This window comes from Terrapene carolina, unplaced genomic scaffold, assembly GCF_002925995.2.
Source record: "Terrapene carolina triunguis isolate 2854851 unplaced genomic scaffold, T_m_triunguis-2.0 Scaffold69, whole genome shotgun sequence".
In the NCBI taxonomy this organism is placed as follows: Eukaryota; Metazoa; Chordata; order Testudines; family Emydidae; genus Terrapene; species Terrapene triunguis.
Genome location: NW_020664420.1, coordinates 15,581,341 through 15,597,509, shown reverse-complemented (window position 1 = coordinate 15,597,509; position 16,169 = coordinate 15,581,341). Strand labels below are relative to the sequence as shown.

General features: G+C 40.4%; 1 protein-coding gene across 1 annotated transcript in view; it reads left to right on the top strand.

Annotated features, from left to right (window-relative positions):
- The first annotated feature begins 1,007 nt into the window (after nucleotides 1-1,007).
- The window catches only part of LMAN1 (lectin, mannose binding 1), a 29,894-nt gene continuing 14,732 nt past the window's right edge, over nucleotides 1,008-16,169 (top strand). The window contains exons 1-6 of the mRNA XM_024217477.3: nucleotides 1,008-1,271; nucleotides 6,857-7,011; nucleotides 7,101-7,208; nucleotides 12,610-12,671; nucleotides 13,602-13,701; nucleotides 15,200-15,323. Of these exons, the coding sequence (XP_024073245.1) occupies nucleotides 1,046-1,271; nucleotides 6,857-7,011; nucleotides 7,101-7,208; nucleotides 12,610-12,671; nucleotides 13,602-13,701; nucleotides 15,200-15,323 (775 nt within the window). The 5' untranslated portion in view covers nucleotides 1,008-1,045. The remainder of the gene's footprint in view (nucleotides 1,272-6,856; nucleotides 7,012-7,100; nucleotides 7,209-12,609; nucleotides 12,672-13,601; nucleotides 13,702-15,199; nucleotides 15,324-16,169) is intronic.

Genomic DNA, 16,169 nt, shown 5'->3' with positions numbered 1-16,169 from the left:
TCTACCTTACTTCTTCTGAACACCATGTGAGACTTTATCTCTTCCCCAACCCCATATGTCCTTTTCTTTCTCTACCTTACTTCTTCTCTCTCTTTTTTCCTTCTGTCTAATAAGAGTGTGCCTTAGCCAGCCAAGACTGTATATTTTGCAACACTGCTGTAAGGCTGTGACACAAAAGAGGCAACTAAAAGAAATTCCCTAAACAGCTCACACTGTGTGCTGGGCCTGTGTTCGTCCAGCAGTGAGGTTGCAAGTGAGAGTCAACACCAGAGATGGAAGCTGCATTTTCTATCTTTGCTGTTCTTTTCTTTCTCCCTTCTTTTGTATGCGTTTTGTCTTGTTATGGCTTTTAGGTTGCCTTTAACAAAATAGCAGCTGCCCATCTCAACTAACCTTTTCCCTTTTCCCCAAAAAGGACAGTTATTACTATCTTTAATACCACCTAAGAGACCATCAAACGGGGAGGGGGGGGCACGGAGGTTCCTTCTAAAGCCTCTTTACAGCGAAAGGGAAAGGGCACAAGGGATATTGTTACAAATGAAGCCTCATTTAATGCTGTTCAAAGCCTTTAACTGTTTTTCCTTCTTTTCTGCATCTTTAATGAAAAGTTGAAAGGATTTTTCCGGGGGTGTTTGCTATGGAACTGAGCTGGCAAACCCCCGCACCTTGTTGAACGCTGTTTGATGCTGGACAGCCCACGTACGCCATCTAAACTAATAGAACAGGACCTCCTCTCCATGGGGCCCCTCCATGGGACTCCACCTCCCACCTGACTCCGCCCCCTCCATAGGATCCCTTTCCCTCCCTTTGTGGCACCCCCTGCTCTCTGCCGCCCACTCCTGGCCGGGGAGTGGCGGGGGAAAGAAGGGGGCGGAGAGTCCTGGGGGGCGGGGACAGGGACGGAGAGGCCCCGCCCCCGAGCGGCGCTGACATGTAGCCACGCGCTCGACTTTGCCCTTTGGCCGGCAGTCCCCGCCCCCTGTCCCCGCAGCCAATCAGGTAGCGCCCTGTTGGCCGTGCCTGGCTCCCCGTGGCAGAGTCCAAGATGGCGGTCTCCATGCAGCGGGGCTGCTTGGTTGGGGGGAACGTACTTTGGGCCGCGTTGCTTTGCCTGGGCTGCCGCCTGCTCCTCCCCGCCGGGGCCAGCAGCCTGGGGGTCGCGGGAGGGGCCGCTGCCCAGCCGCACCGCCGCTTCGAGTACAAGTACAGCTTCAAGGGGCCGCACCTGGTGCAGGGGGACGGGTCGGTGCCGTTCTGGGTCCACACGGGCAGTAAGTACCCGCCGCTCCGCGGCGAGCAGTGACCTATGACCCCCGCAACCCCGGTAGCGACTCCCTCCAGTTGGGGGGCCGCCTGCCTCCTTTGCCCCGCCCCCCGCAGTACTGGCTCCCTCCGGCTGAGGGGACGCCTGGCCTACCTCGCCCCCCAGTACGGCCCCCTCCGGTCCCGGGGGGCGCCTGGCTCCGTGGGCATGCTCCCGCTAGTACTGGTGCCCTATTGCCCTGGGAGACGCCTGGCTCCGTGGGCATGCCCCTGCTAGTACTGGTGCCCTATGGCCCTGGGAGACGCCTGGCTCCCTTGGCGGGGCCCTGGGGGGCGCCTGGCTCTATGGGCATGATTCCCGGACTACTGGCCCCGTGAGTGTGGGGATACCGCACACAAACGGACATGCAGCTTGAGGCTCTATAGTCAGAGTTATCCACAGTACCTAAGCTCCTCGCTCCCACCAACAGAGACCCTAGTGCAGAGCGTGGGGGAGGGGGTGTTTCTGTAATCATAACCACCCGAAATCATCCCCCCTGTGCTGTGTCTGGTAGCATAGCAGACTCTGGGGATCACAGTAAAAGTAGATGTGGAATTCAGGGTGACTATTTAAAAAAAAAAAAGTTTCTCATTGCTGTACAAAGGATGCAGCTCTATGTCATTACAACCAGGTATGTAGTGTAGTTGTAGCCCTGTTGGTCCCAGGATATTAGCGAGACAAGGTGGGTGAGGTAATATCTTTTATTGGCCCAACTTCTGTTGGTGTGAGAGAGAAGCTTTCAAGCCACACAGAGATCTTCTTCAGATCTTTGAAAGGTACTCTGAGCATCTCAGCTAAATGCAAGGTGGAACAGATTGTGTAGCATATGTAATTAACACATTTTGAGGGAGCTTAAATTCATAACTGTACTATGATGCTTGGAATATATTTCCCTGATCTGAAGAAGAGCTCTGGTGGCTCAGAAGCTTGTGTCTCTCACCAACAGAAGTTGGGCCAATAAAAGATATTACCTCACCCGCCTTGTCGCTCTGGTAAATATGGTGTCATTTGTGGTAGGGCAAATGTCAAGTCACTCTAAAACAATTTTGTGGGAGAAAGACAGATGCACATGTAGTCAAATTCTTGGAACTAGTCCAGTGACAATATGGCATCTGGTCTGTATAGCTATAAACAAATTAGGGTAGCTGGCAACTTTGGTCAATTCCTTGGCATATGCTTTCATCACATTTATTGCATAAAAGAAACTTGGTGCTGATGGATTATCTTTCCATGATCTCCAAGCACTGTATTATTGTTAATGAATTAAGCCTCACAATGCACCTTTTAGACAGGCAAGTAGAATCTTGCATCACAATTATGGTATAGATAGTTTTGGCCTTTACCTATCTATCTGTAATTAGATACCTAAATAAGTGGTTTGGCTTTTAAAAGGTGTACTGAAAATGAAGCTACTAGTTCAGGTTCCTCAGCCAATTATTTTGAATTGACTTGCTCAAGGTCATGCAGGCAGTCAGTAGCAAGCCTGATAATAAAGCCAAGTGTAAATAACCACTTGATAACGCTCCCATTTGCTGTTTATCTTCTACAGCAAATGTATGTATATGTTAGCTCTTCGGCTACAAAGCAGGATTGGGAGTTTCAGGTTGTTTTTGGCCTCTTGTATGGATTTGAACAAATCACTTAACCTCTCCGTGCCTTAGCTGTAAAATTAGGATAATATGAATCTGAGGGGGATGTTAAGAGGCCTTGTTAATATTCATAAAGCACTCTGAGATTTTTGAATGGCAAGTATATGAATATAAAGTGCCATGTTGAAATATGAAAACCATATCTTCATTATGGTTTAAACAAGATAATATAATACACAATAATTTCATTTAAAATCCATGTCCCTCCTTTCAAATATTATGCTTCAGTCTGCACTTTTTATTTTGTTTTTATTAGTAAAATTACTTACTTAATTGTCAAAACAGGTTTACTTACTATGTAACATGAAGCCCTTTCTAGCTTAATGATATCAGGAAAGTGTTCTTTTGTACTGACTGTTCTGTCACTGATACAGAAGCACTTGTAAACAAATACTTTACAAAAGACCCATACTGGGTCAGACCAGTGATCCATGTGGCCCAGTATCCTGTCTCTGACAATAGCCAGTACCAGATGCTTCAGAAGGAATGAACGGAACAGGGCATTTTCCAGTGATCCATCCCCTGTTGTCCAGTCCCTGTTTCTGGTAGTTGGAGGTTTAGGGGCACCCAGACCATGGGATTGCGTCCCTGACCGTCTTGGCTAATAGCCATTCATGGAGCTATCCTCCTTGAGCTTATCTAATTCTTTTTTGAAATCAGTTCTACTTTTGGCCTTCACGACATCCTGTGGCAACAAGTTCCACAAGTTGTCTATGCTTGTGTGATGGCCTTCCTTTTGTTTGTTTTAAACCTGCTGCCTATTAATTTAATCAGATGACACCTAGCTCTTGTGTTATGTGAAGGAGTAAATAACACTTCCTTATTCATTTTCTCCATATCATTCATGATTTTTTTAGATCTCTATTGTCCCCTGAGTAGTCTCTTTTCCAAATTGAACAGTCTTTTAATCTCTCATCCTGTGGAAGCTGTTCCATCCCCAGTCATTTTCATTGTCCTTTTCTTCATCCTTCCAATTCTAATATATCTTTTTTTTTTTTTTAAAAGAGGCAACCAGAACAGCATGCAGTATTCAAGATGTGGGTTACCCTGGATTTATATAGAGGCATTATGATATTTCCTGTTTTATTATCTATCCCTTTCCTAATGGCTCCTAACATTCTGTTAGCTTTTTTGACTGCTGCTGCATATTGAGCAGATGTTTTCATTGCACTATCCATGGTGACTCCCAAGATCTCTCTTGAGTGGTAACAGCTAATTTAGACCCATCATTTCATGTGTATAGTTGGGATTATATGTTCCAATGTATATTATTTTGCACTTAGCAACATTGAACTTCATCTGCTATTTTGTTGCCCGGTCTCCCAGTTTCGTGAGATCCCTTTGTAACTCCTCGTAGTCAGCTTATATGTTCCATTCAATGCATCTGATGAAGTGGGCTGTAGCCCACGAAAGCGTAATAAATTTATCAGTCTCTAAGGTGCCACAAGTACTCCTGTTCTTTTTGAGGAATTTTGTATCTTCTCCAAACTTTGCTTCCTTACTGTTCATGCCTTTTTCCAGATCATTTATGAATATATTGATCCTTGGCGGATCCTGATATTGACCTCTCTCCATTCTGAAAATTGACCATTCATTTCTACCCTTTGTTTCTTGTCTTTTAACCAGTTACTGATCAATGAGAGGACCTTCCCTCTTATCTCATGATTGTATACTTTACTTTGGTGTGAGACCTTGTCAAAGGCATCCTGAAAGTCCAGGTACACTATATACACTGGATCACCCATGTCCATGTGCTTATTGCCACCGTCAAATAATTATAATAGATTGGCATAATTTCCCTTTCCAAAATCATGTTGACTCTTCCCCCAACAAATTGTGTTCATCTATGCGCCTGATAATTCTGTGGTTTACTATCTATACAGTAGTTTCAACCAGTTTGCCTGGTACAGAGGTTAGGCTTACTGGCCTGTAATTGCCAGGATTGCCTCTGGAGCCTTTTTTTAAAAACAGCTGTTAATTAGCTATCCTGTAGTCATCTGGTACAATGGCTGATTTAAGCATTAGATTACATACCACAGTTAGTAGTTCTGCAATTTCATATTTGAGTTGGTTCAGAACTCTTAGGTGAATACCATCTGATCCTGGTGAGTTATTACTGTATAATTTTATCAATTTGTTTGAAAACCTCCTCTATTGAGACCTCAATCTTGAACAGTTCCTCAGAGTTGTCATGTAAAAAGAATGGTTCGGGTATGGGGATCTCACCCATCAAAGAATTAATGTAGCTTTGTCTTCCCAGAGTGCTCCTTTAGCAACTCAATTATCTAGTGGCCCCACTGACTGTTTGGTAGCCTTCCTGCTTCTGGGGTACTTATAGGGTTTTTTGCTATTAGTTTTTGTGTCCTTAGCTAGTTGCTCTTCAAATTCTTTCTTGGCTTGCCAGAGTTTAGGCTTCTTTGTATTTTTCTCAGTAGGTCTTGACTTCCAATTTTTAAAGGATGTCTTTTGGTCTCTAACCACTTTTTATTCTGCTGTCTAGCCACAGTGGCATCTTTTTGGTCCTCTTACAGGTTGGTTGGTTGTACAGTAGGACCCTCCAAACTAATTGGGTCCAGGGCGAGATCCGATAATCTGGAGAATGGGGAAAGTCTGAGGCTGCACCCGCAATCTAGCTACCACAGGAGTGATCGCCTTCTTCTGGACCTGCATGTGCTAGTTGTTTGGTTAATATGGAGAGCCGGATAATGGAGTGTCAGATGAATGAAGTTTTACTGTATACGTTTAGTTTGAGCCTCTATTCTGGTGTTTTTAAACAGTCTCCATGCAGTTTGCAGGCATTTCACCCTTGTGAGTGTTCCTTTTAATTTTTGTTCAATTTCTGCTTCCTCATTTTTGTGTAGCTCCCCTTTTTGAAGTTCAGTTCTATTATGGCACTTTTCCCCCTGTAAGGATATTAAATTTAATTATTTTATGGTCACTACTACTGAGCAGTTCCGCTATATTCACCTCCTGGACCAGATCCTTTGTTCCACTTGGGACTAAGGTCATGTCTACACTAGCACTTATGTCGCAAAACTTTTGTCACTGAAGGGTATGAAAAAAACACCCCCCCCAAGTGACATACGTTTTGCCAGCATAAGCACTTGTGTTCACAGCGCTTTGTCAGCAGGAGATGCTTTCCCGCCAATATAGATACTGCCGCTCATTGAGATGGGTGTATTACGTCGAGGGGAGAGCTCTCTCCTCTCAGCATAACGTGGCTACGTGAGTGCCCTTACAGTGGCACAGCTGTATTAGTACAGTTGTGCCACTGTAAGCTTGCAAATGTAGACATGGCCTTAATCAAGAATTGCCTTTTCCCCTTGTGAGTTCCAGGACAAACTGCTCCGTCATTTAATGTGTCTGCAGATTTTATCTCTGCATCTCTTCCAGTTGGAAATCAAATTGTTTAGTGACATATAGAAACTATACTTTAACTAAGTAGATAGAAGTTTTGACTTGAAAAGTAGATTTATTGTACACTGTTTAGTTAATTTCTACATGATTTTCAGTGATGGTTTAAAGACTTGACTGTACTTCCAGGAGGCAGAGTGCTGCTCCAACCATTAGCATCTGCTATCCCAGATGCACTTTGAATAAGGCACTGTAAAACATGGAGTTCCCTTTAATTACAACATTTTGAATTATGAGATAATAAACAATGAAATGTTAAATTTAACAACATGTTACTACTTTAATTGCCCCTTAACTGTTCAAATGTTAGGTTCTTAAAACTACAATCCGAAAACAGTTGGCTCTTCAATTAGAGGGACCATTTATCTGCAAAATTATAAGGTAAAGTGTGCTTAGCAAATCCAGTATTTGCCTTATAATTGCAGGATGTGCTCTTCATGTTCTCTCATATGTTCACTGTTGATTTTTTTTTTCTTTTTTTCTTTTTCAGATGCTATACCTAGTGCAGATCAGATTCGAATAACTCCATCTTTAAAAAGCCAGAGAGGATCAGTGTGGACAAAAAACAAGTCTATATTTGAATACTGGGAGGTTGAGGTGACATTTCGAGTGACAGGGAGAGGCCGGATTGGAGCTGATGGACTAGTAAATGAACTTGATTTAATTTTGAAAACAAATTTATTTTATAAATGTAGATCTTAATTTATGACTTTTTTTTTAATTTCTGTGCACAGGCAATCTGGTTTACTGAAGGTCAAGGCTTAGAAGGTCCGGTTTTTGGGGCATCTGATACTTGGAATGGTGTTGGCATTTTCTTTGACTCTTTTGACAATGATGGAAAGGTTAGTTGGAAGCAAACGCTTATAATAAAGGTTCCAGAATGGTTTCACTTTTACCATTTTGTGTTCACACCTGCTTATACTTTTTGTGAAAAATTAGCTGTTTTATATCAGGGGTTTTTTGGCTTTCAGCTAGATGCAGGTTTTTTAAAAAAGAGAAAATGAAGCTTACAACTTTTCTGTTATGCAGTTTCCTAAAAGTCTCCTTTATGACCAGGCTATGTTTATTTAAAAAAACAAACAAACAAACAAAAAGCTGAAGCTTGAAAGATTAACCTTGCTGTAATTGAGGATCAGTGAGGACCAGTTCCTTTGCTAGATTTGAAGGGAAAATGGTTTTGATAGTTATACATGTTGAAACCCCTTGTACTTTTATTAGGTCTAAATGTTTATGCGTATAAAAATTATATTGGGGCAAGGACCTCATTAAGGTTGAATAGTTAAAATGAGTAATGGAATACAGTAATTAATGTTCCAACAGCGATGTTAACTTTGCATGTGCATCCCTGTGTTTTTTCTTATCTAAATATTAAGGCATTTTTGACACCCTAAAATATACAGAATTTGCAGTGTGACAGAGTTGCTTTAGGGATCCAAACTTTTGTATCATTTGTTGAAGATGTTTTGTAATAATGTCAAACTATGTGAACTTAATTCATTTTTTTTGGTAATTCTTCTAATAAGAAGGTCATTCTTATGGATTCTGATAGTCAAACTTTACACAGTAGACAGACTAGAATAAATTCTTCAATTTTGAAATACTGTCAGAACTATCTTTACATATGTTAACCACACCTATTAATACAAAGCACAGAAGTCTAAAGACGTAGGTGAGATTTTATGTTGTACCGCTAAAGGGTATAGCACAGAACTCACAGCCCGGGGACAAGGGTTAAGGGTGCCTTTAAGTCACCATTATGTTCCCCCAGTTTTGGGAAGGTCTAGGAACCAGAGTGGACCCTGGCATCTAATTGGATAATCCTGGAGGACTGAGTTGTGGCATCCTGTCACTGCTTATAGGCAGCAGTGCTGCTCAGAATCGCCACAGCATTATGTCTCGGAATGTATTCTACACTGAGGTTTTTGAGAGGGTCCTCAAAAGACAACCTGTGGCTGTCTTTCTCAGTTCCTGTGCCAGAGGAGTCCTCTCTCTGGCTGGATCGAAGTCTATTTGATTGTCTTTACATAGCTTTGGCCCCTTAACTCTGCATATGTGGAGTGGAGCTGAGGTAAGAATCGAACCAACCCAAAGTCTCATGAATCATGCCCTCAAAATCATGAAATTGATTTAAAAATCACAAGGTTTTTTAAAATTCTCTGTCTCGGTCTTCTGCTTTTTGAGCCTTAAGTTTCACTTGTGTCTGTTTTCCATATTTTCTCTGCAACCATGGCAAGAATCTTTTTTTTCTTTTCTTTTTTTTTTAAATGACAACTAAGATACTCATGATTTCAGGAGCTGGAGTTTTTGGAAATAACACCAAATATCACAAGACTTGTGATAATATTGTGGGATAATATTGATACCCCATCATCTGATGTTAAGATCTTTTTAAGGAGCAAAAACTGTCTTTTTATACTCTTTGATTTTGATTTCTTTAGCTCTTTTCAAGGCGTTATATCTCCTTTCACTATTTGTCCACGTCTTATTTTCAGACATGACCTTTTACAGAAATCAGCTTGCTAGTTAACAATTAACGCAGAATGCTTCAAGTTAGGAGCTCGTGTAATCTCTTCTAAAATATTTAAAATCTTAATTGACTGTGCATTGGCCTTTGAAATGCAAATAATTTGTAAACGTAGTCTGAACTATGTGCAAATATTTAAACTCATTAGTTTCAGTTGAATAGTGCCACTTTTAAACTTAAATGAACAGTTAAATGCTAATAAAGTACTTTAACTTGACTACACTGCACACCTTACAACAGCCCAGCTGCGCCTCTGCAGCCACGCCGTTGTAAGGTGTGCACTGTAGCTGCTCTCTCTCGCTGGGAGAGAGCTCTCCCAGTGACAAAATAAAACCACCCCGAACGAGGGGCAGTAGCTTAGTCGATGGGAGAGCGGCTTACGACCACGAAGTGCTATCCATACCAGTGGCTTTCCTCGTTAAAACTTTTGTTGTTCAGGGGTATGTTTTCTTTCACACCCCTGAGCAACAAAAGTTTTAATGACAAAAGTGCAGTGTAGACATGGCCTAACTCCAGATAAACACTGACATAATTGAATGTGGTTGTATAATTAACCTACAAGATTAACTCTAGCCATAGAAAAGCAGAAATTTTTTTTTTGTTTTGTTTTTTTTGGGGGGAGGGGAGGCTAGTATAATTCCCTATAGTCCTCTCACACTAGGTATTTTTTTTGTATTTTGTCATGCTGCAGGGACACAGTCAAATAGTTTAGGGTCTATAGTCAGAATTTATTTTAAAAGATTGCTTAAAAAACAAAAACGCTGGAGGCTTTAATATGGAGGAATTCCCAAATACAATTCAAGAACAATGGGAAAGTGAACTCCAAATTTATATTTCTATTTTAGATTTCTTTCCCTCTTTCTAAGGACTTTTCCTTAGAGAATGCAAAGAATTTTATAGAATTCTAGTGGAATAATATGTACTTTGAGGAAAGGGAAAGAATTTTTTTCACCTTTTAGTGGTCTCCCAAACTCCATGTTTTCTGCATAACTAATTCATCTTCTCAACCCTTGGAGGCTTTCAGTTAGTATGGTGTTGTAAATCTGCTCTTCTTATATCTTTAGTTTCTTCCAAGCTTCTAACAACTTAAACCAACACTTTCAAATATACCCGTCTCTTATATGTGTAGTCTATTAGAAATTATTTGTAAGTGTTTTTTCTTATGAATGTAATGAAGTCAACATAGATTGAATGATTCCAAGACCAGAAGGGACCATTATGATAATCTAGTCCGACCTCCTGTGTAACACAGGCCATAGAACTTCCCCAAAATAATTTCTACAGCACATCTTTTAGAAAAACACCCCATCTTAATTTAAAAATTGTCAGTGATAGAGAATCCCCCACTACCTTTGGTAAATTGTTCCAATAGTTAATTGTTCTCACGGTTAAAAATTTGTCTTATTTCCAGTCTGAATTTGTCTAGCCTCAACTTCCAGACATTGGATTGAATTATACCTTTCTCTGCTAGATTGAAGAGCCCATTATTAAATATTTGTCCTCCATGTAGATAATTACGGATTGTAATCAAGTCACCCCTTAAAATTCTCTGTGTTAAACTAAATAGATTGAGCTCCTGGAGTCTTACCATTATAAGGCATGTTTTCTAATCCTTTAACCATTTCCATGGCTCTTCTCTGAACCCTATCCAATTTATCAACATCCTTCTTGAATTGTGGACACCAGAACTGGGTACAGTATTCCAGCAGTGGTCCCACCAGTGCCAAATTCAGAGGTAAAATAACCTCTCTACTCCTTCTCGAGATTCCCCTCTTTATGCATCCCAGGATCGTATTGGCACTTTTGGCCGCGGCCTAACACTGGGAGCTCATGTTCAGCAGATTATCCAGCACCCCAAATCTTTTTTTAGTTATTGCTTCCCAGGATAGAGTTCCCCATCATGTAATTATGGCCTACGCTTTGTTACTAGATGTATACATTTACATTTAGCCATGTTAAAACACACATTGCTTGCTTGTGCTCAGTTTACCAAGTGATCCAGATCGCTCTATATCAGTGACCTTTCCTTGTCATTATTTACCACTCCCCCAATTTTTTGTGTCCTTTGCAAACTTTATCAGTGATGATTTTGTTTTCTTCCATGTCATTGATAAACATTTTAAATAGCATGGGGCCAAGAGCTGGAAACAGGCCCATTCATTTTGAGATCTATCAGTTAGCCAGTTGTTATGCAGACAAAACTACACAGGATCGTTTTAGGGGGCAAGACAAAGATGCCACATTTATTATGATAACACAATTTGATTTATGACTAATACCTACACACAATGTAATGCAGCTGCTGTATAGTTACCAGTCCTGAACATAGCTTGAGTTCGTGGCTTGGGATCGTAGCATGTGGCGGCTAACTGGCCAGGAAAGCCGGGCACAAGGAAGGGCTGGGTCTGCCCTCCCATGTTGGCAGCAGAATGTTACCCTCCAAAGTCTTCCATCTCACCCATCCTTTTTGTAGGCTTTAGTTTGAATCCAGAGTCTATAGGTCTTGCTGTGTCACGCTGCCTCTGGGTTCGGTGTGATTGATCAACCGTCAATTGCAGACATGACTTTCAGCCTCGGACCGGGCTTTGAGCTTCCTTCTATTGTACCTTTGTTATTTTCTTTTTAGGGTGGACTCTTCTTACTTTGTTAGGGCTGTTGTCTGCATCTTCAGCCTTTGGTGTTTGAACTCTATGAAGTTACATTAATAAACTGAACAATTTCATTCATCAGTTCTACACAGTTTTAATCCATTTAATGTGTACCATGTTCGTTTTATATTCTAGTTTTTTAATCAAAATGCTGTACCAAGTCAAATGCCTTACAGAAATCTGAGTATATTATGTCAACACTATGACCGTATCAACCAAACTTATGATCTCATGGAAAAAGATGAGTTAGTTTAACAGAACCTATTTTCCATAAACCCATGTTGATTGGCATTAATTACATTACCCTAATTTAATTCTTTATTAATCAAGTCTTTTATCAGCCACTTCATTACGTTGCCCAGGATTGATGTCAGGCTGAGAGGCCTATAATTACTCAGGTCATCCCATTACCTTTTAAGAAATTGGCAGATCATTAGCTTTCTTCCAGTCTTCTGGAATTTCTCCCGTGCTCCAAGACGTATTGCAAATCAACATTAATGATCCAGCGAGCTCCTCAGCCAGCTCTTTTAAAGCTCTTGGGTGCTTGTCATCTGAACCTGCTACTTTAAAAATGTCTAACTTAGCAGCTTTTGTTTAACATCCTCCAAAGATACTAGTGGAATAGAAGGTCAGTCCTTCACCTACTACTCCTGTTATAGTGTTTAGGCATGAAATGCTGCATCTTTATTGGATTTGATCATCTTTCAACTAATACCTTCAGTTTTTATTTTTAAATTATCAAATTACAAGAATAAATAGTAAATATGAAAATAGTATGTCCATAACTGAACTCCCATACTTTTTTTCCACCCACAGATCTTTTATAGAACAAAAGCAGGTTGCCGTTCTTTGTGTTGATTGACACAGTGCTATGTCATCAAACTATTTAGTTTTCCTACTCCCCTCCCACCAAAGCTGCATCTGAGTTAAGACTTTGGCTGTCTTTATAGCCTACTAACATGCTGTTGGGAAGGCTGTTAATGATATTGTATATTGAATCTGTTTCTAATTTGTAAAATTACTTCATTTTAAATTTTTAAGCCCTGTTTGTTCATATGGTTTGTCTTTCAGAAAAACAATCCATCAATAATTGTTGTAGGCAACAATGGAAAACTCCTTTATGACCATCAGAAGTAAGTCTATTAATTTTATTTGGATGTGATAGACCTGTGGTATTGATTGCTGAAATGTTTGGAGGCTTTTTAAATAAGGTTGAAGACACTTAATTTTTATTGGTAAGAGAATGTCAAATAGTTTTTGTTGTGTTCTATGTAGGTGCACATGCCAGACAGTGTGTGTATGTGTTATAATATAACTGCATTGATTGAAATCACCTAGAAGCATACACTTTTCCTACAGATTGTTTTCTTCCATGGGGGTTTGAATTTGAGTAGAACTATAAAATGCTTTTTTTGTTGGAGAACCAGTATAATTTAATAGCTTTGAATTTTTTTTTTTAACTGTTGTGAATTTAGCAGAAGCTGCACAGGAGTGCCAATTTTTTTTTAAAAAATAGCATGGTGAATGTTGTGATAATATAATACCAAGTGTACCGTGACAAGGTGGCTCAGATAAACTGGTGAGGTACAGAATTTTTCACCTGTAGATCACTCATTCAGATATGCCACAAATTCTCAGTGATCACAAGTAGCTACCAGTTGACAACTGACATACCTCTGTGAAATGAATTGGTGGTCTCATTCATATTCCTGATGGACAAATGTCTACATCACATTTGACACCCTTGTTAGCTGTCTGCATAGAGAGTCTCCAGGAGGTGGTCCCTCTGGGTCAGTACTGAAGCACATTGGAAAGGTAGCATTGGGAAGCTTGTAGTGCCTCCTCTGCCCATGCTTGTGTCCTGTGCTAAAGGACTTCACTTCACTTCCAGTGCTGTCAATCCTAAACCTTTTGGAAATGCAAAACTTAATTTAACTGTCCAGAGGGCTTTTGTTCTTGCTTGACATTTGTAATCCACTAAAATAATGACATTTTCATGCCTTTTTTTCTAGCTAGTACATAGTAAAGATGTAGTTCTGTAAGCAGATTCTTTTCTTTCATAGTGATGGTTCCACACAAGCATTGGCATCTTGTCAGAGAGATTTTCGTAACAAGCCCTATCCTGTCCGAGCAAAGATTACATATTACCAAAAAACACTAACTGTAAGTACTCTGGTAGTCTTGAGATAACACAGTACATTATTCAACTTCTGGAGCTTTTAAGTATGAAGTTTTCTTGAACTCTTATTTAAAAAAAAAAAAAAAAAGCCAAGTGAACTGTAAAACTTATGAAAATGAGGGACTGATAGAAATCAGATAAAAGTATAGTGTCGACAGCCACTTTGCAAGCTTCCCTAACTCTGCTATGCACCTGCAACATTCTTGCTTCTACGTTCCAAGGCTGCTTTTGGCAGGTATGTCCAGTTTTGTGGTGTTTTTATGATGTAAGGAAATGTCCAAGAAATCTTTTTAGGTTTGTGGTGGAATGAACCCACTCCAGATGGAGAAATGGCACTAGGATGAGGCAGCTTTGAAATAAATGTTTGTTCTATTTTTAACCTTAATTCTGGGCTTCCATAAAATGTGCCCAATTACCAAGTTCCAGAGTAGTTACATGAGCTAATTAATATGTTCAACTCTTTTGCTTTGGGATAAAAGTAGTAAAAGATGTCCTCCAAAAAGCAAACACCAGGAAGCCTTAGAAAAGATGCATCTTTCCTGGAGCCCTTAACTGAGTGGGCCCTGACGCTGTTGCCAGTACTTTAGATCTCAGTGCTGTTAGCCCAAGCAACTCAGTGCATTTTGTGGTGAAGGAGGCCGTCTCTAAGCTAACATCCAAATCCTTGGCTGTCCATTGAAGCCAACCCTTTGAGTGGCACCAAAAAGCATACAGGAAATTATTACATTTGTCAGAACTTGTGTAATACTCTTGCATGCTGGATAATAGAACTACTTGTATTACCCCAGTGATGCTTAGACCGAGGCTCAGGAGCTGCAAGTGGCTCTTTAATGTGTCTCGTGGCTCTTTGCAGCATGATATTAAAACACTGTGTGATTTGGTTAATAATTTAGAATAGTTAATAATCAGGATGCTTTTGCTGTGCTATTACCCAATTGTGGTCGATAAAATAATAATACTTGGTCAGTCATTTTGCTGTGAGAATAACATATAAATTAACATATATAATTTCCCCTGTCATACTGTTTAAATATGAATATATAGTACTATGGTAAACGTTGATTGCTAATTTGGCTCCTGAACCACTGACCTCTGAATATCACTGAACTGGGGAGCTACCTTTGAATTAGAATTTGTTTTTTTTCCTTCCATTGCTACACTTTGGAAAATTAAGTTCTAACTGCTTTCTTTCACTGTTGGTGTCCTTTGGGGCATAAAAGATCTGTATTTCATACCCTGTATGTCTAATGTATAATCTTATAGCTTTATAAAATAAAGAAATAATGCATTTGCTGCATACTCCCTAACTAGAACTTTAATAGCAAAAATTATGAGGGGTTTTACTAACTCCTTATTTCTAGAGCCTCTTTCTAACTTACCTAATGCACTTTTTACTTTGCTTTATGCAAGTTCTGTACTAATTAAACTGGCATGTTTTGAGCATCAAATTTGTAGGTGTAATCTAGGTGTCTTTCTTTCTAGGTAATGATTAACAATGGCTTTACTCCAGATAAAGAAGACTATGAATTTTGTGGTAAAGTGGAAAATATGGTACTACCATCGCAAGGGTACTTTGGAATATCTGCAGCAACAGGGGGACTTGCAGGTAATATTTTTCACTGTATTTAAGTTTGAGGTCCATGTTGATGAGCTGTGATGCATAGGGCTTCAGTAAATCATTACTTGGCAACTGACATTTTAAGATAGAATGAGGCTAATTGTAAATGACGGGATGCTGAAGGGGGTTGGTATGGAATGATGGTGACTAGCTGATAGTAAGAGTCTAGGCTGTGCTGGCCATGATAGCTGTTTGGCCTGTGTGAAATGACTTGCTGATCACTCTCTAGTGTCTATTAAACAACTAGCCAAGCTGCAAAGCTATCACCCTAATTAGCAGCACTTGAAACCCTTGTTGGTGATCCACTGTCCCTACAGATAAGGACTGCATATAAGCAGGATAGTCTAAAAAAGCATGCGCAAGTGCTGTCTGTGCTGCACCTGTTTTATGGATGTGAAATCAAGAAGCCAACACTGCCCAATGCCTGAATAATTGGTCCTTGTGTAAGGATCAGTTCTGGGTTTGTGTGAGTAATGGAATGAATGTTGTCAACCAGTGGACAGCACAGTTACTATTTCAGTCTTCCTTTACTGTGGTTTCTGGCCCCATAATATAGATACAGTGGTCAAGACCTCCCCCCAAACCACCTTTTATGCTTTGGCCTATTTGTGGCTAGAGCAGAGACTCCTTTAACTGTATGGAGAAGGACACCACCCTGTGCACCTGCTCTGCCTGTGCCACCTCCACTCCTTGCTCCCTGTGCAGTCCCACTGCCCACGCTCTGCATCTGGGTGAATTTTAGAGGACTTCAGTCTCCAACAGTATTAACTGAACACCATTCATGAGTACTAAGCTCACGGGGGGGGGGGGGGGGGGAATCTTGAGGGGATATAT